This window comes from Sceloporus occidentalis, unplaced genomic scaffold, assembly GCF_023333645.1.
Source record: "Sceloporus occidentalis isolate IW3139 unplaced genomic scaffold, rSceOcc1.0.p SCAF_365, whole genome shotgun sequence".
In the NCBI taxonomy this organism is placed as follows: domain Eukaryota; kingdom Metazoa; phylum Chordata; class Lepidosauria; order Squamata; family Phrynosomatidae; genus Sceloporus; species Sceloporus occidentalis.
In genome coordinates, this window is record NW_028317345.1 from 42,874 (window position 1) to 70,256 (window position 27,383).

At 48.3% G+C, this 27,383-nt stretch overlaps 1 protein-coding gene across 1 annotated transcript in view; it reads right to left on the reverse strand.

The window, feature by feature from the left end:
- The window catches only part of LOC149273584 (protein Daple-like), a 32,019-nt gene that overhangs the window by 1,666 nt on the left and 2,970 nt on the right, over positions 1–27,383 (reverse strand). Inside the window, 33 exon segments of the mRNA XM_089506129.1 lie at positions 33–289; positions 451–519; positions 610–678; positions 814–1,005; positions 3,187–3,419; positions 3,597–3,686; positions 3,963–4,108; positions 4,633–4,819; positions 4,916–5,059; positions 5,157–5,434; positions 5,554–5,715; positions 6,174–6,344; positions 7,014–7,106; positions 7,108–7,156; positions 7,313–7,440; positions 7,805–7,852; positions 7,854–8,794; positions 8,797–8,875; positions 8,971–9,024; positions 9,026–9,073; positions 9,075–9,110; positions 9,313–9,494; positions 10,130–10,274; positions 10,805–10,885; positions 10,887–10,952; positions 13,649–13,807; positions 14,000–14,081; positions 14,488–14,672; positions 15,876–16,016; positions 16,413–16,496; positions 17,036–17,094; positions 17,498–17,567; positions 25,498–25,606. Of these exon segments, the coding sequence (XP_089362255.1) occupies positions 33–289; positions 451–519; positions 610–678; positions 814–1,005; positions 3,187–3,419; positions 3,597–3,686; positions 3,963–4,108; positions 4,633–4,819; positions 4,916–5,059; positions 5,157–5,434; positions 5,554–5,715; positions 6,174–6,344; positions 7,014–7,106; positions 7,108–7,156; positions 7,313–7,440; positions 7,805–7,852; positions 7,854–8,794; positions 8,797–8,875; positions 8,971–9,024; positions 9,026–9,073; positions 9,075–9,110; positions 9,313–9,494; positions 10,130–10,274; positions 10,805–10,885; positions 10,887–10,952; positions 13,649–13,807; positions 14,000–14,081; positions 14,488–14,672; positions 15,876–16,016; positions 16,413–16,496; positions 17,036–17,094; positions 17,498–17,567; positions 25,498–25,606 (4,837 nt within the window).

Here is a 27,383-nt window from a genome sequence, read left to right on the forward strand (position 1 = left end):
TTTTTTCCACCCCGTTCAGAAAGGTAACTTACTGAGGGGGGAGACAGCTGGTTACCCTCGTTCAGAAACTCTTCTAAGGTCACCATCTCGCTTCCGGGAGACCCTGATCGGGGCCGGACGTGAGCACGACTCGGTGGTCTTTTCTCTGGATTGTTGTAAGAGGCCAGGCTGTTTCTGCTGAGCGAAGACTCTGGTTTGTTGACGGAGCGGCACAGGTGGTGGTCTCGGGGTAATGTCGCCACATCCTTGGTTGGGATCATGTCTTCGCTGCTCATACTCTCTGTTCTGCCTGGCAGATGCCCAGAAGATCCTAAAAATATGGACATTAAGCACATATTCGGCCCAAAACGCGCTTACAATATAATGCGTATATGTTATGCGGCTGTGACGGATACTTTAATTGCATCCCCGATAACTCCGGAGAGGTAAATGTGCCCCGGGGGCTTGTACCTTTCAGGGTGAGGGGTGAGATGCTGTTCAAAGTACTTCTGTTACTGCCTATAGAACTCAGCCGGGGCTCTGAAATGAGAAAAATCACAATAAATTCCCGGAAGATGTTTACAGAAAGATGGCAGACAACCAGCAGAGGACAGAATAACGGAAAGTTACCCCGGGGTCCGGCGCTGCCGGGTTCAGCCTCCTGCGCTGGGTCATGGAGGTTATCATCTGAGGGGAATCCTACGGAAGGATTAAAAACAAGAAGAATGTCGTCAACAAGACCAACGTGACCACAATATCCCCACCGACGCCAGCATCTATCCACCAAGACCAAACGGTCTAACGTTCCCCGTGAGCGCGGTCTGGCTCAGTCACCTCTGGGTCCCGCCGGCTGCTGGGTTTTGCCGCCGGGTCCCGCGCACGGCAGGTGGACGGCAGACGCGGAGAAAGCTCTGGACGCGGCCTCCATCCTCCTGGAGCGGGAGAGACTTCCCAATCCTTCCGCTTCGTCCTGGTCTCCTGCGTGGTAGGACATCCGGTGGTGCTTGTGGCCGACGTCGGTGGGAACTGACGGAGGCAAAAGGACAGCTTAGTGAGATGGGGGAGAGCGGCGTGAACCAGGAGGGGCCCGAAACGCGTCAGAGCTGGGGGCGCAGCCACAAAACGGGAACAGCTGGAGGGGGAACGGCTTAAAGATACAAAGTATCCACCGCGAGATTAACGAAAGACACAATCGCAGGTAACCTGCGGCTCCTCAGCTGAACTAGGAATCCCCATGGACTTTGAGTGCCTGGGGCGGAATTCTACTACAAGAGTAATAATATCCAAATAATTTATATATATCTATCTATATATCTATCTATATATATATATATATAATATTTCCTCCAAGGCCAGGAAGAGTTCCTGAACACAGAAACTATCCCCCCCCCCTCATCCTCCTTTGTGGCTACGACCGTTCTGTAATGTTTCAGGCGAGGTAAGGGTTAATACGTTAAACAAAAGCAGCAACAAAAAACAGTAAGGAGCGCGACGCAACGCAAAATCCTAGCCAAAAGCGGCAGACACGAGGAACGTGGTGACCACGGGGGCCGGCGAGGGCGAGAACGCGCAAACAGGGGCGGGGGCCCTGAACCTAATCCCATCTCAACTGTGACGATCCAGTGCAAGTGCGGAATGTGGAGCTGTTACTATGGAAACCAATGTTCCAGCGGATTACTTTTTAATTGTTCTTTATATACCCCGGGGTCTCCCCAGGAGCCTGCACCATCTCCCATGCCTCCAACTGCCCCCCATGGGCCGAAGTGGATAGGAGAAGAAAAACCTCCGGTCTACGTTACATTTCTGTGCCGACGGAAAGGAGAACTTCACGCCTCGCTTCATAAACCGCCTTCCTTAAACGGATTCGGGAAAATTCCGTCCGATTGCGTCAGAAACGAATGACAGAGCGTTTTTTATTTTTTTTATTTTAAGGAAGTTAAACCATAAGGAATCCCCGTCACAAAGGGGGTTTTTTTTTTTGGGGGGGGGTTGCAACATTGAAAACATCATCTAAAAGTTTGCAAAGAGATGAAACGGAAGCAGCCGGAAACCGTACGAGGGTAAAAGGTTTTACTGTCGTGATGGATGAGCCTGATAAGATTTATATCTATCTATAGATTTATAACCTACGGTAGGACTCACCTAAGATCTACCCGCTGAGAACTTCACCCCCCAACCCGAGGAGATACGAGGTCCGCAACGTGCAGCGCGTTCTGGGGTATTTGGGACGGAATCACGGCAAATGTTTTGTTAGACAAGAAAGCGGGGGGGGGGGGGGTCGGTGTTAGAGAAGGCATGCGAGCGGCTTCCGGAAACGGTATATATACCGGCTTCACCAGCCGAATTGCCTTAAAACGCACACACACAGGGCAAACCGGCTGTATCTGCACACAAACAGGGAAAGCAAGACGGGGGCTTTAACGCCCCCCGCGGACGCACATACAACGTGCCCGAGCTCGGGGCCACACAACTTACAGTTTGCTTGGTGATTGTGAAATGCGTGGGGGTTTTGTGTTTTTTTTTTTTTACATAAAGTGGCTTAATTTCAATTAACAAAAGCGGTCTTCATCTCGTTCAGCGGTTTGCTCGATGACACATGGCTGGTTTTACAGATTACGTGCGTGCAAAAGAAGTCCTGGGGAAATATATATATATATTTTTTTTGGAGGGGGGGGTTTTAAATTTTTTTGGTTTTTTTTTCCCCCATAGCCCTGGAAAGCCCGGCGAAGAAGAAGCGAGCGTTAGAAGTCATTGATTTCCGGGAGAGAGACAGAGCCGTTACGAGACGATGGGATATCGAGAGACGACCAGAAGCGCAGACGCTTGGAGAAACGCCGCTGGCCCTGCGCGGACTTCTCCTTGTCCTGACTTTTGCTTTTCAAGAACGGAAACTTTTTGCGTGGAGCTGCTGAAGGCAAACAGATCACCGGGGTGAGAAAAGAACAGAGCGGAACAAGTGGCTAACAAACACCTCGAGTCCGGACCACCGCCGGCCACCAGAAGACTCGCGTCGAGGGGCATCTTTCCAATACAGGAACGTTACAAGCGCTTACGCTGGCATGAATATCCATTGTACAGCGCCGCGGTATAGGGTAGCGCTATACAAAACAATAATAATCTCTAGAAATTTTTCCTGCTCTATATTTTTATGAGATTTGCTGATTTCAGCAACTTTTTGAAAGGAGGCGGCCGAGGAGAACCCCTTACCTTTGGTTAATAATACCCTGGAGCCGTCTTTCTCCTCCGAGCCCAGAGAAGAATTGTCCAAGTTGTCCTGCTGCACCCGGAGGGGCCGGGAAGTGGACGGCGACGAGGCTACGTTCAGGGTATCGGCCGCTTGGGTCAGACCCTCCGCGCAGGACTTGGATCGTTCCCTCGAATGCTCTTTCCTGGGTTTAATCAGTCTAGCGAGAGCTCTGGCGCCCGACCAGTGGTTTTTCCTGAAAAATCATATAAAAATAAAGTCAAACCAGAACGAACACAGAGAGAAGCAGCAACGGATACAGCGGAGTCCGCGGCCGGCCCACGAGCTGCTTATCATACGACAGCGACAGCCCACAGGGGGCTACGGAATGGTGCGTTTCGGGGAAAACGAAGCATAATGCATTGAGATTTACTTTTTGGGCGCAGGATCGTAGAATTTATACTGGTCCATGATTTTCTCCTCTAATTTCTCCTTCTGTCTTCTTAAATCATTCAGTTTGTCGCTGCAGAGAAAAAGAACTTTAATAATCCAACATTTCAATAATTATTATTAGTTGTTCTATACGGAATATTCATCAGCTGGAGTCTATAGGTCAGGGTTCTAAATTGGAACAGTCACCAGCCAATGGGAGATAAGCAGGGCAAAGATTCCACCTTCCATTGGCTGCATGGGGTACCAGTCTAAAACCATGTGCATATAATGAAACCGTGTCATGAGGCTCACGCTGCGATACAAGGGTTCGTATGTTACACGCGTGTATGCGCTCCGGGTCACATACATGTACTGCTTCTGCTCCTCGTGGTAATGCTCCTTGCTCTCCATGCTCTGCTCCAGTAGCATCTGATTCTGCTGGCTCAGCATCTGGATCTGGCTGAGAAGGTGATGGTTTTCCTCCTCCAGGTTACTCTTCAGACGGGACAGAAGCTGCGAACGGAGTACCGGGAACATGTAACGAGGTCACGGCAGGAACGCACGCTAAGGCGCCAGACACCGGCAAGTAGTCACAAGACTCACCGCGTGGGTTACTTTTAAGTAATTTTTACAAAAAGATCCACTAAATTTGCAGTTTAAGTTATTTAAGAAATGAACTTACGGAGAGATAAGAGATACTTTATTACTCCCACAGAGTTTTACTTTACTGGGGGGGTGGTAGATAAGTGGAGCAGCCTCCCAGCAGACGTGGTACAGGGTAATACAGTGAGGGGGTTAAACATGCATGGGACAGACATACGGCTCCTGAATCTAAGACGAGACCAACGGCTGATTAAGGTTTGAGTCTTTACAGCAGGAGAAACGGGCGACTAGACGGGGGCCGGATGGGGCCGATCTGCCGGCGGATTCTACGTTGTGTATTTTTAGAATTGTATCAGGGCATCTTATTTGCCCGGGATGGGGCTCCCTCTGCTGGATGGGGTAATAGGGGTTTGAGTGCCGTTTGCCCCGGGTACCTCACAGTGGTTGTCCAGCTTGGTCAGGGTAATATCCATGGTCTGGTGCTGCTCCTTTAGCTCGTCGAATCGCGCCTGCCAGCGGTTCAGCTCCATCTGCGCGTTATTCAGGGCGGTTTTCATGTCCTTGGTGTGTTTGTGTAAACTCGTATATTCCTTCTGCAGCTCCCCGTGCAAGAAATTCAACCTGCAACATACAATATACGCGAATAAACACGCCCGCCTCCCCCCAGCGCCCGTCCATATCTCCACCACACACGGAAGGGGCACCGAGGGACCCCACCTGTCCAACTCCTCCTTAAGCTTCTGCTTCTCGTCGGAGGCGGCCAGGTGATTCCTCTTCTCCTGCCGCAGGGCTTCGCATTCAGCTCTTAGGATCTTCTCTCGTTCTTCCAGCTCGCTTCTCTGTCTCAGCGAGACGTTAAAACTGCAAACAGAAAAGGAGCGGCGTCGGCAGCGTGACGAGGAGCCGCCAAGCGGCGTTACCCCCTGTGCCTGCGCCGCCGGGGCTTCCGTCCACTCACCTCTCCTCCAGGCGGCGGTGGCTCTGCTCCAAAGCTTTGTGCTGGGTTTTCAGAGCGCCGTGCTGGCCGATCAGAGCCTCGTATTCGGCAGACTGACGCTCGTACAGGGAGCCCAGGTGGTTGTGGTCGTAGAGCAGGGACTCGTGGGCCGCTTTGAGACCCTCCGCCTGCCGCGCGAGGCCCTCGTCCTCGCTCTCTAGAGCGGACAGCTGGTTCTGGAGCTGCGAGATCTGAGACTTCAGAGAGGAGCGCTCGGACGCGGCGGCGGAATTCTCCACCTGAAATACGCCAGCGAGACGCGTGTTAAAGCAGCGCAACGCACGCCCTCCGACGAGGGGACCTCTGAGGCATCGCTAATTTCTGTGGACACTCCAGTAGACATAAGATGAGCCCCCACCTGCAGGCTGGCCGTCTGCGTCTGCAGGCCCGTGTTATGTTCCTGCAGGAAGGCCGCCTGTTTCTGTAAGGTCCTCATCTGGTCGTCCAAAGACGCGTTCTGACACTCCAGGTGCTTGAGCTGCTCTCGGAACAGCTGCTTCTCGGCTTGCAGGGCTGCGTTCTGCGGATGGCCATCCAGAGAGAAAACAAAACGTGAAAGAGAGTCTGTGGAACATCTACAGGTCTTCTGAGACTCCGCCGGGCCACCCATGTTTATTTATATCCTTTGGCTGAAATGTTCATGGACCAGCGAAGTCCATACAAAGCAATGAAGGGACTAATTATATTTATATATATATATATAAAAGGCTATCGGTGGGACCCACGCATGCAAGATGTCCAAGCTAAGCACATGGAAGACGTCATACAAGAAGGACGCCTCTCTTCAGATGACCATCGTGTCAATTCCAAACAACGTCATTAAAACCACGGACCGTATTGAGCCCAAAAACCCTAAACTTCTTAAAACTAGCTTCCTGGAGGCGCTCTGTAAACCGCGGCTGCTTTCTAACCACCCCTTCCGGGAGGCAGATATCACACAAACAGACCGGGCAATGGTCTTCTGGTCAATGAACCTACATTCCTCTCGAGTTCGATGGCTCGGTCTTTGACCCTCAGCAGCTCCCGGGTGGCCTCCCTCTCGCCGTTCTGTGCCTGGCTCTTATACTCTGGGTTTTCTCTGGGGTTTTTACCCAAATTCTGAAGCTTTTCCATTTGAGTCCGGCTGTGGACTCCGATATCTTGTTTTATCTGCAACACAGGAGCGCTCGGTTATTTCTACACAACTTATCAACGGTTCCTATTATCGAGAGACGGGGAAAGATCCGGCGGACCGACATCAAGTCTACGTTTGACCAGATATATATATAAATAATTTATATATATATACATGCTTTGGGTGTCGGAAGTACAATTCTAAGACTAACATTCGCCCACGGCTCTAGATTTAGCAGGGGGGGGGTTTATACTATACCCCCCGGGACAGTCTGCCCTACCCACCATTCAGCGAAAGGATGTTAATTAATTATGCAGCATTTTAAATATTGTTTTCCGGGGGGGGGGGGGTGTAATTACTGGAGACGCGGAACAGCTGGGAATCGTTCACCTGTCCCCTCCGCCGGCTCGATGTCTCTCGGACATTCACAATCCATCAGCCGTCAACGAGACAGCTGCCGGCTCGACAGCTGAAACCAAACCGCTCGCTTCATACGAAAGCGAGCCCTCTGTACAAGGCCGAGTCATTCTATAATAGGCATGCTTGGCGGCACGGAAATTCTAAATCTTTTGCCGAAAAAAACACAGATTCCATTCCCTGAGGTTCCTGGTGGGTACGACATCATGGCAAGAAATGCGGATACCAAGCAGCTTCCCTGCCCCACACTTTTTTCCTATAACATAAATAAATTTAGGGCTTTGTACCAAATTCAGCTCGTTTTGGAGCTGCTGGTTGAGCCCGCGAGCCTCTTCCACCTGCGTCTCCAGCACGAAGATCTTGCTTTCCTTCACGGCCAGCGGTGGTCTTCATGGTGGACTCCATCTTGCTTTCCAGAATCTTATATTTCCTGTAACAGTTACACGGATATCGCGGTCAGGTCTGACAGTTTGCTAAAGAACAACAATAAGAAATGAACCCCACCAGGGACCGCTCTGCATGTCGGGTACCCATAGGCGCAGCTTCCACCCCAATCGGCGGTCCCTTCCCCTCGTTAGCCGCTCACCTCTCTGCGTTGCTGTTTTCGTCCTGCAGCATCAGCTCCTTGTTTAAACCGATCTTCTCCAGTTCCAAGGTTAGCTTGTCCAGTTCGCTGGACATTTGTTGGGTTTTTAATTTCTCCAAAACCAAATCCTGCAAAACAAACCAAAGTCACGTAGTTATAAAGAAAACCTGAGATCCAGCCGTAAAGAAACATGTTAATAACGTGTATTTCAGTCGCTTCATCGGATACCCGATATCACATTGCTGATAGCTACCGAGAACCCATAGATAATAAAAAAAAAATAAACTTCCCAATTTATATAAAAAAATGAAATATTACGTGGAAGCGAACACTATATCTCACCGCTGAGATGTGTGCGAGAATCAGGGGCCCTGAGCCTATAGCAACATACTTACTAGTTACTATGTTACTGTAAAAAGATACTTAACACTTGTAATAAATGCGTGACAGTATGAATTCTCGTTTACGGTTCTTTATGGTTTAAGATCTTACCTCTCTTAACGTCGCTAGCGTCCTCTTGTCAACGGTTAATTGTTGAAGAAAGGTTCTTATTTTCCTTCTCCAGCTCCCGTATTTTTGCGGCCGATTCTCTCAGCTTTGATACTTCCTTGTCTAGCGTTCGGCTTTCTTTCTCCAAGTCCGCTATCTTGACCGCATTGTCATCCAAGATGGCGTCCTTCAGCTCCACTTGGTGCCACAGTCGTTTTGATTCCTTTTCTAGAGTTTTCATATGTTTCTCCAACTGCGACATCTCCTCTTCCATAGTCATCTTCTCATTCTCCAGCCTCTCCAGCCTTTTGTTGGACAGCCTCATTTCCTCCAAGTTCTTCTGCAGTTCCTTGTTCTCCTTCTCGGCCTCCTGAATCTCTGCTTCCAGTTCCTGGACCTTCCTGGTCTCAGCCTCCAACATATGTTGCAACTTCCTATTCTCATCAGTAAGACCCTGATAACTGATTTCTAGGCGTTCTGACTTCTTCCCCAACGCTTTTAGGACCTCTACGTTCTTTTGGAGCTCTTCTTTCTCCTTTTGAAGATCGCCGTTCTCTCTTTCAATCTGCGTCATCTTCGTGCAAGAGAACCTCATCGATTCCACTGCTCTCCTGAGTTCTAAGTTCTCTTCGTCGATCTGTTTGTTTTCCTTCTCCAACACCTCCAACTTAATAGCGACATTTTGCAAGGTGTCTAAAGACTTCTTCAGCATTCTATTATCTCCTTCCAACCTCCCGTTTTCTTTCTCCAAAGCATCCACTTTTTCCTCAATGATTTTCACAGACGCCACTTTCTTTGTCAACCTTTCGTTCTGCTTCTCCAGCCGATGGACCTCTTTCTCCATTTCTTCTACTCTCTCGACTTTTTCCTTGACCTGGTCCATCGTTTTCTGCAGTTGCTTCTTCTCGTATTCCACCTCACTTAGTTTGCCGCTGGTGTCCGTGATGGTCTCGTGAAGAATTTTGTTCTCCATCTCGATTTCTTTCACCCTGCCTCGGCATTCACCTGGGACCTTTCCCGAAGAGTGGACAAAGCCTGCGAGAGGTGTTGCTTTTCCTGTTCCAGATCTCTGATCTACTCAAGAAGAAAAAAAAAAAGATCTCATTGTATCGCTGGAGATTATTCCTGGACGTTCCATGCATTTGATAAACTAACGAGATTTCCTTTACCTGCCTGTCCTTCTCAGATTTTACATTCTCCAAGGCTCGAGAGAGATGTTCCTTGGTCCTTCAAAAGATCTTCGCTCAGACTTTCAAGGTCCAAGGTGCTCTGTCCTCTCTTTCTCGAGTTGCTCGTAGACGCTTTCAATCTTTAGGAATTATTGGTGATGAGAAGAAAACAAACAATTAAGGAAAGAATATTGAAACATTTTTTTTTATTGGAACCTCATATTTAATTTGACCTCAGGACATATGGAGGACACCTTGAACCGATGCCAAGAAGCCAACGCCATGCATGAGATGCTCCATTACGGCTGTAGTTGGGGTAAAGGCATAAAACGTGGTTCTCACCTTCTTGCTGAGCTGTTGGTTTTCTTTCTCCAGTTCCTGCCCTTTGCGGCTGCTCTCCTCCAGGGACAGCGAGGTCTCCCGTAACTCCTGGACGATGTTCTGCAGACTTTGGTTCTCTTTTTCCAGCTTCAGGATCCGACTGGATGCAGATTCGTTCATCTCGAACACAAACGACTTTCTAGCTGATGAGAACAATAGGACGGAAATAAAGAACGGTTCCTTCGTTGGATACCGGAGACGAATCTGAAGCTAAAGTCAACGAATACAGAGCTAGAAATAAAATGATGAACTGATTTCGATCGAGAACGAGAGAGGCGGGAGATTTACAAACACGTCGGGGGGAAAAAAACGTTCTTCATTTATATCATCGGACAAACAAAGACTACTCCTTTATATAATATTATATATAAATAATATTTATTTATAATAATGGATGAAATGTGTAGGGATTACGGAGCTTTAAACAGCGTGCGGCGTTACATCGGCACAGGAATCATCGGGGGCTTATGCACTAAGCAGTGCTCTAAAGAGTTACCGTCAGGAGCTTCAAGGCGTGGTGGTCTAGAGCCAAAAATCCGTACAGTCGACTGCCCCCCCCCCCCCATTTAGTAAAATGTAAATAATCTGCCCAAAGGGGGATCATTGCTATGCCTTATTGGTTGAGATGGCAGGAGACACAATGTAGTTTATTGCATTCTTGTTCCGAAGAGCTTGCAATCTAGTGCCATAGTACATGATGCACGAAGCAGTGCAGTAAAGCAGGGGCACCGAGGAGTTTATCGCTTCGCCCCGGCCCCCTGGATAACGCCCCGCTTACCATCTGACAGGTCGGTGCTCTTGGACAGCTGCTCCAGCTCCCAGCCCAGCTGCACGGACTCGTTCATACTCTGCTTCTGCGCCATCTCCAACACCATGTTTTCTTCCAGGAGCTCCTCGATCCGGTTTTTGTCCGAATAACGATCCTAGAAACGGGCAGGGGGCGGAAATGATTTTATTTCTGCCACATTAACAAAAAACGAAGAGTTCTTATATCGATGACATTCCGCATTCGGCATAAAAACGGGAATAAGAAGAACGAGCGCAGCGTCCGGCGCAACGACCGCTGAGAGTTACAGCGCTTCATAAACGACCGGATTACGGGAGACGCCGACGCTTAAAATCCAGATTAATAATAAATTCACGATTTTAGAATTTATTTATTAGACCTGACTTCTCTGTTCCATTTCTTAATTCCAGGGGTATTATTTTTCTCCTAACAATTTGGAATTTTGGTTTTTTTTTTCCCATCTAAATTCAAATGAAATCCACTGAACAGAGACGGATATTTTCTGGCGTCGGTTGTGTTTTTTCCTAAAGCGTGGAATAATGTTTGATAACCCCCGGGAGGGGGGGCGCTCTGCGGGGCAGACTCTAGATCTAGGTTAGACCCCGCGGCCCCCTTTGGAGGGTATAATAATAACGATAACGATAATACGGCGCGCGGGGCTCTCACCAGCTCCATGTCGTGAAGTTTGGATTTCAGCTGCAGATTTTCCTTCTCCAGGTCGTGCAGTTTGTCTGTCCGCGCACGCGCGGGCCGCCAGCTGCTCCTCCAGCATGCTTTTGGTCTCGATGAGAATCAGATTATCCTCCCTCAGCTCCTGCAGAAGACACGATGGTCGGTGAGTCGCGCGTGCACAAAAACATATTATATGTATATATATATGTACATACACATACATACATCTACTACGCATACCCCAGTATCCCCAGCAAAAAGGGGTAAATTAATCAGTCCAGGACGGTGCGGGGGCATTTCCTAATATTTACTACGGCCAAAGAGGGGCACTTTTGTTTTAGGGGGTGTGGTTAGAGGCGTGGCTGGGGTGAAGGTTTGTGCCTTATTGCGAGGGTATTTGTGTTACTGAGGGGTAAATTTTACCCCGTTCAATTTATAAAGCCGTTCCCTGCTGTTTCTATACACATTATCGGGGCTTTTAGGGCCGTAGAACCCTGCGATACCCTCATACCCAGCAAACATTCCGACCTCCTAGAAAAGAGGGGGCACCCGGGATCTGGGGGGCCAAAGAGGGACAGAATAAATGTTTGTGGGCAACAGCAGGAAGGCTTTACTAAATATAAAAAAAAAAAAAAAAAAAAGTCAAAAATCTCCCACCTGCCACTTTATACTTTTTTTTTTTTTTTTTACATGTTTTTGACAGTTACTGACCGGACTGGTCAGTAAAATATTTCCAGTTACATTATTAGGAAGCCGCTGGGAGGTTATCTGGGGGACCCCCCCCCTGCACTCTGCAGGACGTGAGTGCCCCCCCCGGGCCCCAAGAGGTGTAACCGGATCATAGTGCGGAGCGTTCAGGGTTAACGAGCTCGTGTTTCTCCTGCCCTCCGGCTCCAAACGAGTCAGGAAACTTAATCTTCCACCAAAAAGAGAGTTTCGACAAAGTGCATTCCCTGGCAAGCGGTAATCGCTCGCTGCGCTCCGGAATTCCAGCACCGGACCCAAAACTCACATTAAACCTCGTTATGTAAAAAAAAAAAAACAACTCTCTGCGTTAATTATTTCTACTGATTAAAAAATATTTTGTCTAATGCAGGGTTTTCTCATACATTTAGCGTGCACACCCCAACCTTCTCTAATCCAGAGTCCTGCACCAGTTACAAAACAAATTCTAAGCACAGCATATAATTAATTACAATAAATCTGTTCTACTAAACTGTAGTTAAAAATATAAAATAAGTGTTTTTTCACCATTTATTCGGCGCGACGTGTAACATTTTCATTTTTGTAATACCGTATTTGCTCGATTATAAGACGACCCTGATTATAAGACGACCCCCCAAAATCTGAATATTAACTTAGGAAAAAAAGAAAAAGCCTGAATATAAGACGACCCTAAAGGAAAAAAGTTTTACGTTTTACCAGTAAATGTTAATTCATGTAAACTATTTTTTTAAATAAAAGCTATGATTGAGAAAAATATTTTTTTTGTTTTTATTTCCTTGTATTTTCCAACCTGTCCCCCAGTTACGCACATCTGCCCCCAGGCTTGCCACACCAATATGGCACTGTGGCCCATGATATGCCTTTTAACCCTCTATATGCCACTGTGCCCCATGGTATGCCTTTTGACCCCCTATGTGCCACTCTGCCTCCAGAAATGCCTTATACCCCTATATCCCATTCTGGCATTTAGGGGGTTAAAATGCATATTATGGGGCAGAGTGGCATATAGGGAGGTATAAGGCATTCCAGGAGGCAGAGTGGCATTAAGGGAGTTAAAAGGCATTGTATAGAGCACTCTGCCTCCAGAAATGCCTTATACCCCTATATGCCACTCTGGCATTTAGGGGGTTAAAAGGCATATTATGGGGCAGAGTGGCATATAGGGAGGTATAAGGCATTTCAGGAGGCAGAGTGCTCTATTAAATGCCCCCTTAGGCCACTCCAGAAATGCCCTATGCCCCCATTTAACACACACACACACACACACACCCTATACCCCCATTTAACTAACACACACACACACACACTCTCCCCCCCCCCCCCTCTCACCCCTCTCTCCCCTCTCAGCCCTCTCTTACCGGTGCTTCCAGCCGGGGCAGCAGGTTGACGTCGCCTTCCGCTGCAGCCGGAAGGAGGTGCAGTTGGCAGGGGGGGTTTGTATGCGTCCGTCGCGTATACTTTCCCCGGCTGTCAGAGATCAGAGTTCCCCGCACCGGTGCGGTTCCGGTGCGGGGAACTCTGATCTCTGACAGTCGGGGAAGGTCTACGCGACGGACGCAGACAACCCCCGCTGCTAGCCACACCTCCTTCCGGCTGCAGCGGACGTTGTCTACGCGAATCGCGTAGACGTCAACCCGCTGCCCCGGCAGTACAGCAGGAAGCACCGGTAAGTGTGTGTATGATGGGGGGGGGGTGAGACAGGAGGATCCAGGTCCCCTGCAGCGGTGCGGGGGATCTGGATCTTAGTCTCCTAATCAGACCTCTATTTGAGGTCTGATTAGAAGACGACCCCGATTAGAAGACGAGGGGTATTTTTCAGAGCATTTGCTCTGAAAAAAACCTCGTCTTATAATCGAGCAAATACGGTATCTGGGTTTTTTCCAGATTATTTATGGGCTTTTTTTGTTGAGAAAGAAGGCGTCTCCAGGAAAAGTATTTCTTCCTGCGTGAGATTCACCTCGGCAACGATAAAAGCGATTGGGGCCTAAATTACACAAAACGCCTCGGCGAGGCTTCGCTAACCGCTCCAGCTCCAGGTATTAAGGGGCCGGGGACCATGTAGAAAGAAGCGCTCGCCGTATCCAGGGAAACGGGAGACATGTTTTCACGTACGTCCATGCGCGCCCGGTAAAAGTCCACGTCGTGCAGCTTCTCTTTGCAGCGGGAGAGCTCCGTCTCCAGCCGGTCCAGTTTGCCGGCTTTCTCTTTGAGGGAGTCGATCTCATCTCTGTACGTGCGGGCGCTGCGAGCCTCGGCGGCCAGCTGGATATTCTGCAAAAACACCCCAAAAAACACGTTAATCTCCCCCAAACGCCTCCTCCCCAGGGCACCCGTACCACAGAAACTACCCCAACCTGCCCAAAAACGTATTAGGAGGCACCGCAGGCGGGGCAGGTGGAGGAATGGAGCTTCAAACTTTGTACAGCGCTGCAGCATAGGACGGCGCCATATACTACAACGTACCTCCTGCTTCAGCTTCTGTAACTCCAGACCGAGTCGCTCCACTTCGTGTTTGGTGTCCAGAAGTAACTCGGATTTCTCTTCTCTGTAAATATAGAGATTTATTCCTTAATGCTGATCTTTCCTGGAATTTAATCGTCTTATCCAAGTAAAGCGTTGCTATTTACTCCGGAAACCCAGAATCGGCCCCATCCGGCCCCCGTCTCAAGCCTTAATCAGTCGTTGGTCTCGTCTTAGATTCAGGAGCCGTATGTCTATCCCATGCATGTCTAATCCCCTTGCTGTATTACCCTCTACCAGCTCTGCTGGAAGGCTGTTCCACTTATCTCCCACCCTCTCAGTGAAGCACAACTTCAGAGGAAGTCCACGCATGGGCACGTCACAGAGAACCACTAGGGCAATGAACAATCTAACCGGCAGCTTTCCATTGGCTGCGGTGAAACCGGTTGTAACCAATAGGAGCCGCAGCGTCGGCGTGTCTCGGCACTCACAGTTCCTGCCTCATCCGCCGGAGTTTTGCTTTGCCGTCGGCCAGCTCCACGGCCAGGTGCTGCCGGTCCTCGCTCGGCGGGTGCTTGGGGGCGCTTGCCGAGTTTTCGGGGCTGGATGATTTTACTGGGCTGGGGGGGCTGAGAGACTGCAGATAATCCCTCTCCTGGGTCAGATCCACGATCGCCTGCAATCCACACAGAGAGAGATCGGGGGGGGGGGGGGGGGGGTTACACACGGGGGGGCATTTAACCCTTCGCACAACAGAAGTGAAAAGTAACTCCCTGCCCCAAACATTCGGGATGCCTGGGGGGGGGGGGGGGAATAACTTATTCAGGTCCACAGAACAAATCACAGGAATCTAAACCACAACAGATTGTAAATCAAAACAGAAAAACTGTCCCTTTTCTAACGTTACTATTTTATATAGCACCATCCTATTCCGTGGCGCTGTACAATGGAAACTTCTTTGTAAATGTATTCAGCTTTATTGCGTTTCCGTAAATTCTGTGTTTATTTAGAGAAAACATAAAAGCCGCGTTTTGGGGGTCCGTCGAACATCGCGTCTGGGCGGAATTTCCTGTAAAAAAAAAAATGTCCACTTTTTCATGAAACCTCCCAAATCCCCCACTTCGGCGAGATCTGGGACCGTTCTGTTTGTACAAAGGAATGAACTTTAACACAGTGACAGGGGTCAGAGATACAGGGGGGGGGGGAGAGAGGGGCCGGCGCGTCCCTTCCTGTCCCTTCCAAACCCGCCGGTGGAAAAACTGCAATTATTACGCCAATAAAAATGCAGTTGTAGCAAAAAAATTCAACCCTTTAAAGACGGATCACTGTCTGCCCCCGATTTTAATTCATATTCTCATTCCATAAGATTTTTTTATATGATGAAAAAACCCTCCCGAAGCATCAAAAATACGGAGATAATGTTTAAAAAGGCGGATTTAATTATGTAATTGTTATAATCAGTTGGATCGTCTCAGTTAAGATGAAGTCTGTAAATGTATGATTCTCGCTCTGTTATCGGAGCCCCGATCTACTAGACAACCCCCCCCCCCCCCCCGACTCCTTATCATACTGCCTGTGGGGAAATATAGAATGGCTCGGTCTCAATCTCCCAGCCGGACTCTCTGACTAATGAAAGTCTATGTCGGGATGGACTTCATTAGCATTGCCATAAAGCATCAGCTCAGTGAGGTGTTTGAGCCGGGAAAGTCACCCAAAATATCACATGACTGACAGCAACGGCGGCTCCAGGTCTGCAGATAAAGGAGGATTATTGGGGCAAAATGAGCTAAAAACAAGAGAATCAGAAATCCAGGTCTGGACGAGGACTTCGCCGGAGAGCAGACCCAAGATCACAAACCCACATACGACGTTCGCTCACCTCCCTGCATTCATCTCTCTCATCCACCAGCTTGCGCAGGCTCAGGACCATGCTTCTGGACAGCGAGTCCATCTCTTCTGGAGCCACGTCGGGAAGGTCCAGCCATTGCAGGTCAAACACGTTCTCCTGATTATGCGTCACCTGCCAGAAACAAACAGGGGATTACTTTATTCAGCCTTCAGCCAATCACAAGGAGACCCCCTCCAGTCCTTGTATCACTGGGGGGCAGCATTACCCATTGGCCCAACAGGGGCAGAACGGACCGGGGTTAAAATCAACGAGGCTGCGGCTCCTACAGAACCTCTTGGCAAAAGAAAATACCCAACATCGGATATCAAGAAACAGCGGAATTCCAACTCCCATGATGCTCAGTCCCGCCCCCGGTCTGGTGGGTTTATACAGGGAAGATTGACAAGCTGTGAATCCATATTGTGGCTAGTGACGGGGCTACCGCCTGCCACCGAGAGGCGGCTCCGGAGGGGGGGGGGCCGCTTTACCTCTAATAATAAATGATTCAGGGGCCGTTACTGGAAATACCTCCTGGATGTGAGACACGATTCCCGCCTGAGTCTCAATATCCAGCTGCTTGATCCTCACGATGTACTCTTCTTTCCTTTCACACTGAAAATACAATCAGAATAAAGCAAAAAACACAAAAAAATACGAATAATCGATAATAGAAAACATCCATCGGGACTTCGGGTCACGGAGCTTCCGCCTTAAATATCCGCTAAACGGCAAAAATCCCTCAATTCCAGCAAGAAGCCATCCTTACGTCTGTAACATCGGCTGATAAAGTATCGCGATTCCGGAAACATCGGAATTAGAATGTTCTGCCACGAAACAGAACATTTCTCTTTGTGTGCGAAGGGATAATCCGCATTAAAAATTATTTACAGAGTTACAATAAACTGGATTAAAAAAAATGTTTAAATAATAAAATAAAAAACTGAATAAAAAATGAAGTTAAATGAATTATTAAACGTTATTTCTGCCCCCGAACGCCCCGGGCGCTGAGCCGTTACGATGGAACATAAGATAAAGCCGGCTCATAAATTATCCGTTCCCGGAAACCATTGCCGTTAAAAATGTATATAGCTAATCCTCGGAGGAACAGGTGAGCCCCCGAGCCCCCGCTAGAAAAACCGGGGGGGGATTACCTGCACGGCGCAGCCCAACATCAGCAGCAAGATCTTCTTCATCTCCTCCATGCTTTTACCTGCACATAACCAGACAAAAAAGGGATATTCCAGCCCAAATCCAGCATCTTCATTCACTCATTTATTTATTTATATTTTTTTACTGATATTGATTGATTTAAAGCTGTTTTATATTGTAGCCAATCAAAAAAAAAGGCATTTAATTATTTTTTTTATTTTATTTTTTTTTGCGCATTGCTGTTTTTATATTAGTTTTTTTACTTGCCAAAAAAAATAAAAAAAATTAATTCCATCTACTCTATCTAGAGAAGGACATATAGAGTCAGCCGGGAGAAGGAAATTGGATTAATAGGAATAAAACAAAAAAAGCAGTATTTTATATAAAAATACAGGAGCATAATAAAAAAAAAAAAACCTTTATCGTGTTAATGCCCCAGCCGAGGGCAACAACACGACACCCACCGCTGAGAGGGTCTTTACTTATCATCAAAACATTCGGCAGGTTCATGACAATCAGCTGCTGCAGAACCTCCTGAAACGACACGCAAGAAAAAGAGCATTTCACTTACTGTGCGAAACATTTACAGGGTTAAAAAAAAACTGCATTACGAAATAAATAAAAATACATTTAAAAAAAAAAAATGGTATTGTTTTACAATAAAATATAAAGAGAAATGATGTGCAGGTGGGTTAATTAACCCATAAAATCCCATAAATCTATCATTTCCACTGGTGACGTATACATCACTTTAACTTCACTAAAAACAAGGATGCGCAGTTGGGGAAGATTAAAAAAGTAACAAAGTGCCTCAGAGGTCTCTTCTTCGGATGGGTCGACGATGGTTTTCCCCAGTGATGAAAACTACACTGAAAAGACTCAGAATCTAACTGCCCCGGTGAGGTCATCAGCCTCCTACCCGTTACAGAGGCATTAATCAACCGTCCTTTCCCAAAATCACCCCCGGGACATACAGCGGTCCCGCCGCGACACGCTAAGCTATGACATCATTTCTGACGGCTTTCCGTGTCAAGGAGGAACAACGTGAATTCCTTCTGATTACAAGAAGAATCAATGACGGGGTGGAGAGAGGTTTCTCCGGGCCGTGCGCGGACACCCAGCCCGAAATCCCGATTTCATATCGAATTTCCCCGTATTTTCACCAAAAAACACAAAATTTACCTTTTAACTACCGCAGAGGAGGCGCCATCCCTGCGCGTCATAAGAGACATTAAACGGCCAAAGATATGTGTCATGTGACGTCAGACTACGACAATGCCGCTTGTTACCCCACGACCCCAGCACTTGGTACGGCCCGGCCGATTTAACGCGGGAACGCCAAACAATTCAATTCATGGAAATCTCGTAAAAAGATCCTTTTTCTCATAAAACCGAACCCGGCGGGGAAACGCAGCAACGGCCCGTAACACACAACGGCGCGATGACATTTATCCGGGGTACTAATCGCTGGATCCGGAGGTAAACATCTCCAGGGCGACGCCTCATTGGCTGCAATCTAATAACTGGTGCAGGAATCATAAGTTCAGCATTTGCCACAAGTGCCCCCCCGCGGCGGGTGACTCGAGAGAAATTTCTAGATTTTGCATGCTGTAGATTGTATGCTCCTTTGCGCAGAGCCCTCATTACTGATTATTATGGGATGTGCTACTTGCTACATTGTTTGTTGTACAACACTGCAGAATATGATGGCGCTTTTAAAATACCGACGATAACGCCGAAGTGTTAATAAATCCAGATATTCCTTATATTCGTTCTATCCTCCGTATAACGCGTTTTCCGCTCGTGAGACAAAAAGTAAACATTTTCTTTCATTTATTCTCTGATTTCGTGACTATAACATGCCCCCCCCTGCAGCATCCTCTGCACCCCCGGGTGCCCCTGAATCGGGGAGGAATTAGTCACAGTTCCTGCCGCCGAAAACAAAAACCCGAGAAGAAAAGAAAAAGTGAATAGGACACAAAATACTCCGCAGCCTGAAAGGATCTGGGGGGGGGGACGCAATGAGCTCATCTCTCCCTAATTAACCCTTCAGGGAACGTGGATTTCTTTCTGGCCCCAAGGAATCCATATATCCTTCAGTGGCAATAAAGGGGTTAAACAATGGTTTGCAAGCCCTGTGCCTGCGAGTGTTGGGGATCCCTGCGATAAAATACATATTTAATAATAATAATAATAATAATAATAATTAATTACTGCAACAATGTTTCAAAGAGCATTCTGTATACAACAATCCTAACAATCAGGTGAATGGAGCATGATGTCATCACCACGCCCCCAAATAAAATATCTACCCGCGTGTCAAGAGTGTAAAAATCTACAAAATATCCTCGAATATACAGTATACAGTAATATAACCCCCCGCGCTGTATACAGTAATATAACCCCCCAGCGCTATATACAGTAATATAACCCCCCAGCGCTGTATACAGTAATATAACCCCCCAGCGCTGTATAGAGTAATATAACCCCCAGCGCTGTATACAGTAATATAACCCCCCAGCGCTGTATAGAGTAATATAACCCCCAGCGCTGTATACAGTAATATAACCCCCAGCGCTGTATACAGTAATGTCAGGTTTTATCTCATTTTGCCCCAATAAACTCTTTATCTGCAGACCTGGAGCCGCGGTCGCTGTCAGTCATGTGATATTTTGGGTGAGTTTCCCGGCTCAGACACCACACTGAGCTGATGCTTTATGGCGATGCTAATGAAGTCCCTTCCTCCATAGACTTTCATTAGTTAGAGAGTCCGGCTGGGTGATTGAGACTGAGCCATTCTATTGTTCCCTACAGGCAGTATGATAAGGAGTCGGAGCTCAGATAACAGAGCGAGAATCATGAAAACATTTTATTGTGGGGGGGGTGCAACTGGGGTAAAAAAAAACAAACAACTGAGCAATATTTCAGAAAAATTCTTTTTTCTGATACTGCGAGATTTTCCCCTTTATTGGCCAAATGTCCAAGGGGTCCCCCAAACAGGACCCGGGGCTCTCGCCGAGACGGCGCGCAGTCAGTAATCTCCGTAAAGAATCCGGATGAAACGCGATCGCCGATTGAAGTCCTTTGCAGACGGAAACCGGTTTTACTGCATCCATCGCAGCTTTTATTCCCGTCTTCTTGCGCAACGAAAAACCTGCCGGCTCCGGCCGATCCCCTTTATATAAACAGAGAGCCGGCCCGGCGGGGGCCAGAGAGTCCAGCTCCGTGCCACAGGGGTGAGGGGCACAATTGCATGTTAACGGGGCAAAATCAGTACAAAAGGACTATTAATACAATTATTGTTGCCGTCCCTTTTTAGCATCAATAAAACATTAGTTTTCATAAACATTTTAATATTAAAAAAGCCAAATTTATAACTGGAGCAGGACTCGGACGACATCTTGGGATGCGAGTGCCTGAAATGCCCCTGGCAGAAGGTAATCTCAGTTGAAGCCCCGAGGGGGGGGCAGATTCTGTATATTCAGGTTGTGTTTTTTTAATATACATCCAGAAGGTTCTACCAGGGAGCGAGAAGTCAGCTTTAATTATACGACGTTTCCCTAAAACAGCGAATATTGTCAGATTTCCCCCGTTTCAGTATCGGGGGAGCGCGGGGGGGCAGCGACGCTGGTGCATGGCGACGAGCCCCGCCTCCGGGGTATTACAGGGGTAAGAACGCGTTAACAATTTTGTTATCACTGGCGACAAAACCAACAGGAGGTCGAAAATCTCTTATCAGCGCCTGCCGGTTCCCACGGACCCCCCGGCGCTCACAGGATGGTGGGCAGACGGCTGGTAATGACCCCAACGTGACGCGAAAGGGTTAATACCCAACATGCTTTACCTCCAGACCCCAATCGGGGAATAATTACAATAACGAGCCGGAGGGGGTCCTCTGCCGACAATCAGAACCCTGCCGGAGATCGTTCAGAGACCCAAAGGGGGTCCCGGCTGGGAGGGTGTAAGGGGCAGATGGGGGGGGGGTTGATCTCCTGCAGAGAGACGGCCGAGGACAGCAACCCCCCCAGCCCCCAAAAAAAACAACACAATGACATTCACCAAATGGGACAAATGGATTTAGGGACGGGCTGTGGGGCATTTTTAACCCGTTCACTGCCACAGGGGCTAATACATTCACTTTGGAGAGGGCAGATTCCGGATCCTGGGTAGGGCTCATAGCGTATATTGGGAGGGGGCTTTATTTCTTTGCACCCCCTGTGATAGCGAACAGGACGCGCTGTCCCCTCTCACCACTCTCATCAGACTGCGCTGCCGGGGGGGGCAAACGCCGAGGGTTAAAGCCTCTGTCCTAATTGAATGCAGTGGAAATATGGATTAAATGCCAAACGGAAAGCGGGGATTATTGAGGCGCCCCGAGAGACGGGGGGGGGGGGGGGGGCATTTATTTAACGTCCTAACAATCCGGGTCCAAAAATATACAGGAAATACAGACAGATACATTGCTAGATACATTGTGATGAGAAATGGATATTGTTCTAGATTTACCTTTTATTGGGTGAACATAGAAAAAAAAAATAACACTGAAAAGGTTTTCAGGACCGGAGATGGCTTCCGTCTGAAGAAGAGACCTCTGAGGTCTCAAAAGCTTTTTGTAATTGTATACCTTTCTCTATATCGGCCCAAAAAACCGAAAACACAAAACACAACGGAGCTGAGCACCTGATTGTAACAGAAGCCGTGTCTTTTTTATCGGAGGATTGTTTATGCTGCGATGACGCGTCGAGAGACGCTAAACCCCAACTATCCGCACTCATGCGGGGAACTACCACCCTGCGCAGGTCCGGCTCCGACCTGGGGGGCTCCGACCCGGGGGGGCGCACATTCTGGAGCTGCAGGGCGTCCAACATAATCGACCACCAAGAAATATGGTGGAGGGCAGCTGTACCTGCGCAGCCTCACAGCAGGAATATTTCGGGGGCTCCTGTGATTGGATGTGACGGGGGGGGGGACATTGTTTGAGGGTCTTGCATCCTGGACCCCCAGACTGATGGACAGAACCAGGACGTAGGGCTTCGGGCCGATAAATAAGAACGGGCCAATGAGTGGGTGGAAAGCATGCACCATCTAGAAAGCCTAGAACTCCCGGGAGTCCCCGTCCGTCCGTCCGTCCATCCGCCGATACGACGTTACCCTCTCTCATGGGCCGGCGGGCAAACGTTTAATGGCGTTCGGCGTCCAGCGAAGATCTTCTGCCAACAAGTTTATCGTGCCGGGTGAAGCCAACGACTGCCCTTTGCAGACGGCCATCTGTCACGGAGACAGCTGCGAGCCACGAGCGATTAACCGGCTAATGCTGCCACGCCAATTACCATTCGGCCCTTCAAACAGGGCTCCGGGTGCCAGGGGACACGGCGGGACAGCGGGGGCAACAACAACCCCCCCCCCTCCCGGCCGGGTATTTCAAATGATCGATGACACCCAAATTAAAAATGACACATCGGGCATTGCGGGGGTTAAAAGCTTCAATTAACCTCTTAAGTCCTGTGCAACTGTAATTGCGGTATTTTCCATAAATCCCCCAAAATCCCTACCTTTGCCGACATTTTATTAAATATAAATAAAGCTCCAAAAGGCCGCACATCACGCGGAGATCATAGAAGTAAAACCCGTTTATTTACAAATTAATATCTAAAACAGTAACAACTGCGCCACTATGTTACTTTTTTTATATTTTTTCTTTCGTTTTATGAGTTTTCCAGTAGATTGGTTAAAATCCAGACCTAAATTTATCACCGGGCTCTGTTTAATTTTCCAGACGGAGCCGGTATTCGGATCGGTTCCAGCTTTGTAAGGGTTAAAGGCTCCAGCAACTGTTCCTTAAGACTGAAAACAAACTTTGGGACTCAAACAGAAGGAGACTCGGCAGCCGCCGCGGGCGCCGAGCGGCTCCTGTGTACCGCAGCCTATGGTTTCTATAGCTACCGGGTGCTAATAAACTGCCCCCCCCCCCCAAATCTGCCCCAACGGAATGACTGCTTTAATCCGGGGTAATTATTCAGGGAAACGACAGGGCAGCGGATTCACTTTCTAAGGATACGGATTGTTTGCAGGGCCGGAGCTGTAATTAGAGGATCCCGTCAAAAATACATTAAAATGAGTGACAGGGGAGAGTGACAGACGCTCGTTAGCCTCGGAACGCAAAGGGTTAAATCAATAAAGGCCATACAGAAGCATAGAATCTGCCTGCAGATCGGCCCCATCCGGCCCCGGCTTGTCTGCCTGTTTCTCCTTAATCAGTCGTCGGCCTTGTTTTAGATTCAGGAGTCGTGTGTCTATCCCATGAACTGTATTACCCTCTACCACTTCTGCTGGGAGGCTGCTCCACTTATCTACCACCCCCTAAAGCTTTATATGATAAGGTGAGGACCAACATCCAAACTCCCCTTGGGATTTCACGAATATTCGTGTCACTTAAATATGTCGCATGATGTCACAAAATTTTTTTCCAAAAAAAGTCCAAATATTCCCCCAAAAAACCTACAAATTATAAAAAATCTGGATTCTCTAGACCCCCGAGCCGAGCCGGTGTCGGCCCCCGCCGCACAGAACTCGCATTTATACGCATGCGCAGCATTCACTCAGTCCCGGGAGATCGGTATTAATAATAAATGCAGCCCACCTGCGGCTTATATATTTAATATTAACCCCTTGCGGCCCTTGGCATTCTCTCATTTACATAAAAGACACAGAATGAGCGGGGTGTTAACTCCTCGCTAGCCGGTATCCCCATTACATTTATTTATAAAGCGCCAGCAGAGGCCGTAGGGACGGTGAAAATAATGAATAATGACATCATTAATACATAATAAGACTGCTACAGAAGCAGAGGCGGAGCCTGCGCTTGTGAGCTTACAATCTATTTAACAGAAGCCTTTGCTTATATCATATTATGCTGCCGTAGCCCGGCTCAGAGTGATGTCATACCTCGAGGCATGGAATGCATGACCTCACATCTAACTATTTATAAGCCGCACCATAAGATGTCAGTTATTTAACGCGAGACATCTGTGGCTCCTTTTAGCTGACCAGCGTTCACCATCTGAAAAAAGTCCATGCAAAGGAGGGACCTCTGAGGTCTCTAAAGCTGATGTCACTCCGTATCGCCGCATCACTCCAGGAGTTTTGACCCAGTAAACCAGGTTGGCTTCACGCAGATTCTGTGAGTCAGACCTGGCTGAGGATGATAGGGGTTTAATCTACAAATAGATGGAATCAATGATCCTTGGCTTTTCTGGGTCGTCTCCCCCCCCCCCCGGGGCGGGTTCTGGATCCCCCCCACCCTGGATGTGACTCTTGTAGTTTAGAAGGAAACGGGTTGGAATCCGACACTTTCCAAAACCTTTGGCTCTAATTCTTGGCAGAAGTTTGGCAAAGGACAGGACCTGATTATCACGCGGGGCAATAAATCCCCTCCCTTAGCGAGTTACACAAGCCGTGGGGATTCCTGCAGCAAGGCCGACGGATACCGCTGCCCAGACGGAGTTCATTCCTAATCCTTTATACAAACTTCCTCCTGAGTCCCGCACCAGTCGCAACCATTATTTACACATAAACGGCCAACCAGGAGGAGGAGGTCTGGTACTACATAAAATGAGATGTATTATAAGAATATATACTGTATATACCGGATATATATATACACACAACAATCCACAAGAATAACGTATTACTGGACGATAATTCTCCCTGGCAGGGAAGGAGTTAATTATGGTGATCCGCTGGATGGGGCCGACTGATCTCAGGCTGATCTCCCGGGAATCCTCACAACACTGTTTACTACAGAGAGGATCCCAGGGGGTTAAAAGCCCAGAGAACATGCGCTGGGGACGCATCCTCACAGCCGTTACTAGAAATAATGTGTTAGCTACAGCCTAGCCCACTGAGCTTACAATCTAGCAGCGTCAATAAATCCCTTTACAGAACGTGAAGATAAACCAGTGATACAGCGTTAGGAAAGGGTTAACTATAATATATACAATAACAATACATGTAACAATGTAACAATATACACACACACAATGTAACAATATACACACAATGCCTCGATCTATAGAATATGAATCAATGTATCAGAGCTGCGCCCCATTATATATTTATAATATAGCGCCATCATATTCCGCAGCGCTGTACAATGGGGGAAGTGATTTATAACATTAGAATACGATTGTCCCGAACACACAACGAGCTGCCTGCGCGACTCAGGAAACGGTAACCACGGAAACTTCCTGTTATTGCTTTCCTTAAAAAATAAAACCATTAACAATACGGAAAAGTTTCATCGAGTAAGAAAACAGAACGCGGAGCGGCACCGGGGGGGCCCGGAGGACCCCAAAAATATAACCTCATTCACAACAGGGAGAGGGACTGCGGAGGGGGTCCCGTGACAGACTGCGCACGCTGGCCGGGGGGGGGGGTCGGTGCATGCGCAGGACGGTGCCCTCACCTGGTAGTAGGCCTTCACGTGTCTCACCAGGATGGTCAGGTTCTGAACACGCAGGATGACATCATTATTCACGTGTTTGTTAACGCGCTGGTTGGACGGTCGGGGGTCTCTGCGGGAAACAAAGTCAGTTTAAAAAAAAACTACTAAAGACCCCCCAGAGCTATAAAAGAACCAAAAACCGCGCTCTTACGAGACAAAACAACTCTGGCGTGAAGTGGAGCAGTCGCCATGGCAACCGATGGAATGTTTCTGGGGATTGCTCCACTTTCACTATTTTGAGAAACCCACGGGGGGGGGCATTATTATTCCATATTAATACACGAAGTAACTACGATGCCCCCCGGATTAAAGTGACGCAGTCGCTACGTTTTAGTTCTTCGTCGTATTTTAAAGCTGCTGCGAATTACCCCGCGTCCCGCCGGACTCCCAGCCCCCTCCCAGAAATAATTCCTTTCATTATATACGTTTTTTACTCATTTCTCATTTTTGCAGGGAATGCTTGTCATGTGACACAAAGGCAGACACTGATAGGATGTCGCCATAGAAACCAAAAACACAAACAACAGGAAACAAATAACGTCTCCAAATAATGAATACGGTGATCTCAGAGGACTCACGACGTACAAAGAGAGATTTCTGCCTCTCACCTTATTTACTGATTTATATGGCGCCTTCATATTCCGTGGCGATGTACAACGGGATTTTTCTCAGTCTAGGTTTTTTGCCCCTTTGCTCCGTGGAATTCACTAATCCCCCTAACTAGCTGCTTGTGGCTTGCAGATTATCGAGGGCCGGGGCATTTCACGTTCAGCTGTTCGGGAATCTCTGTAAGGAGACCCCCGAGAGACATTACAACAGCTCGGTCAACAATGGGATTTACGGCCGGTGGGGGGGGCTGCCCCCCAAACACGCAGCTGCTCGCTACACCCCTAAAGGTCATCGGAAGCCCCCAAAAAGGTGAATTAAAGCCAAGGAGGTCACTTTTGTGGACAGAAACCCGACCTTCAGAGGGAGGAGCGAAGGTCAAACCCAGACATGGGATAGCAGTCCAGCCGAGACGGCATCGTCCAAAAATACTCCGCCGGAAGGAGTATATATCTGGAGGCTACTGATCCCCCCCCCCCCATCTCCTGCCCCCCCCTAAAATTAGAGAGCCAATCATTCCTCTCCTCGCTACAGCGAGCCGCGAATCGCCAATTCATGCGGAATCCTTAACAGGTCTCTGAAACACTTACTGGGAGCGACCAGTAACAGGTTAATGCAGCAGATCGGCCCCATCTGGCCCCCGACTAGTTGCCCCTTTCTCCTTTAATCAGTCGTTGGTCTCGTCTTAGATGTCTATCCCATGCATGTTTAATACCCTCACTGTATTACCCTCTACCACTTCTGCTGGGAGGCTGTTCCCCTCATCTACCACCATCTCAGTAAAGAAACATCATTCCTAGTGCAGTTGGCAAACCTTTCCCAGAAGCAACCTGTTAACCAAGTAAAGTTTTGCTTTGTTGATAATTGTTGCCGGAAAGACTTAATTGCCACGGGCCACAAAGTTCATTTTCATGAGTTACCCTTCCCCGCTTTATTGTGGCTGCGGTCCTGCCCCGGGGCTTCACCCCCCCAGTCTGTGGGCAATTGTTTTTAGTTCCAAGGACCTTAAAGGGACGGTCTACTGCCCGGCCCGACGGGCCTCAGAGCGGACACAATGTATCATGATTTTATTCCGCACCTAAAATGCCACCGGCGACCGGGTATCCACGCCCTGTATCCACAATGTGACCAACCCCAATCAGCCTAATACCACTGCCTGTTTTTAAAGATAATTCACTCATAACATACCCCGGGGGGGGGGGGGGTGTAATTATTTCCATGGCGATGCCGCAGGAACTGCA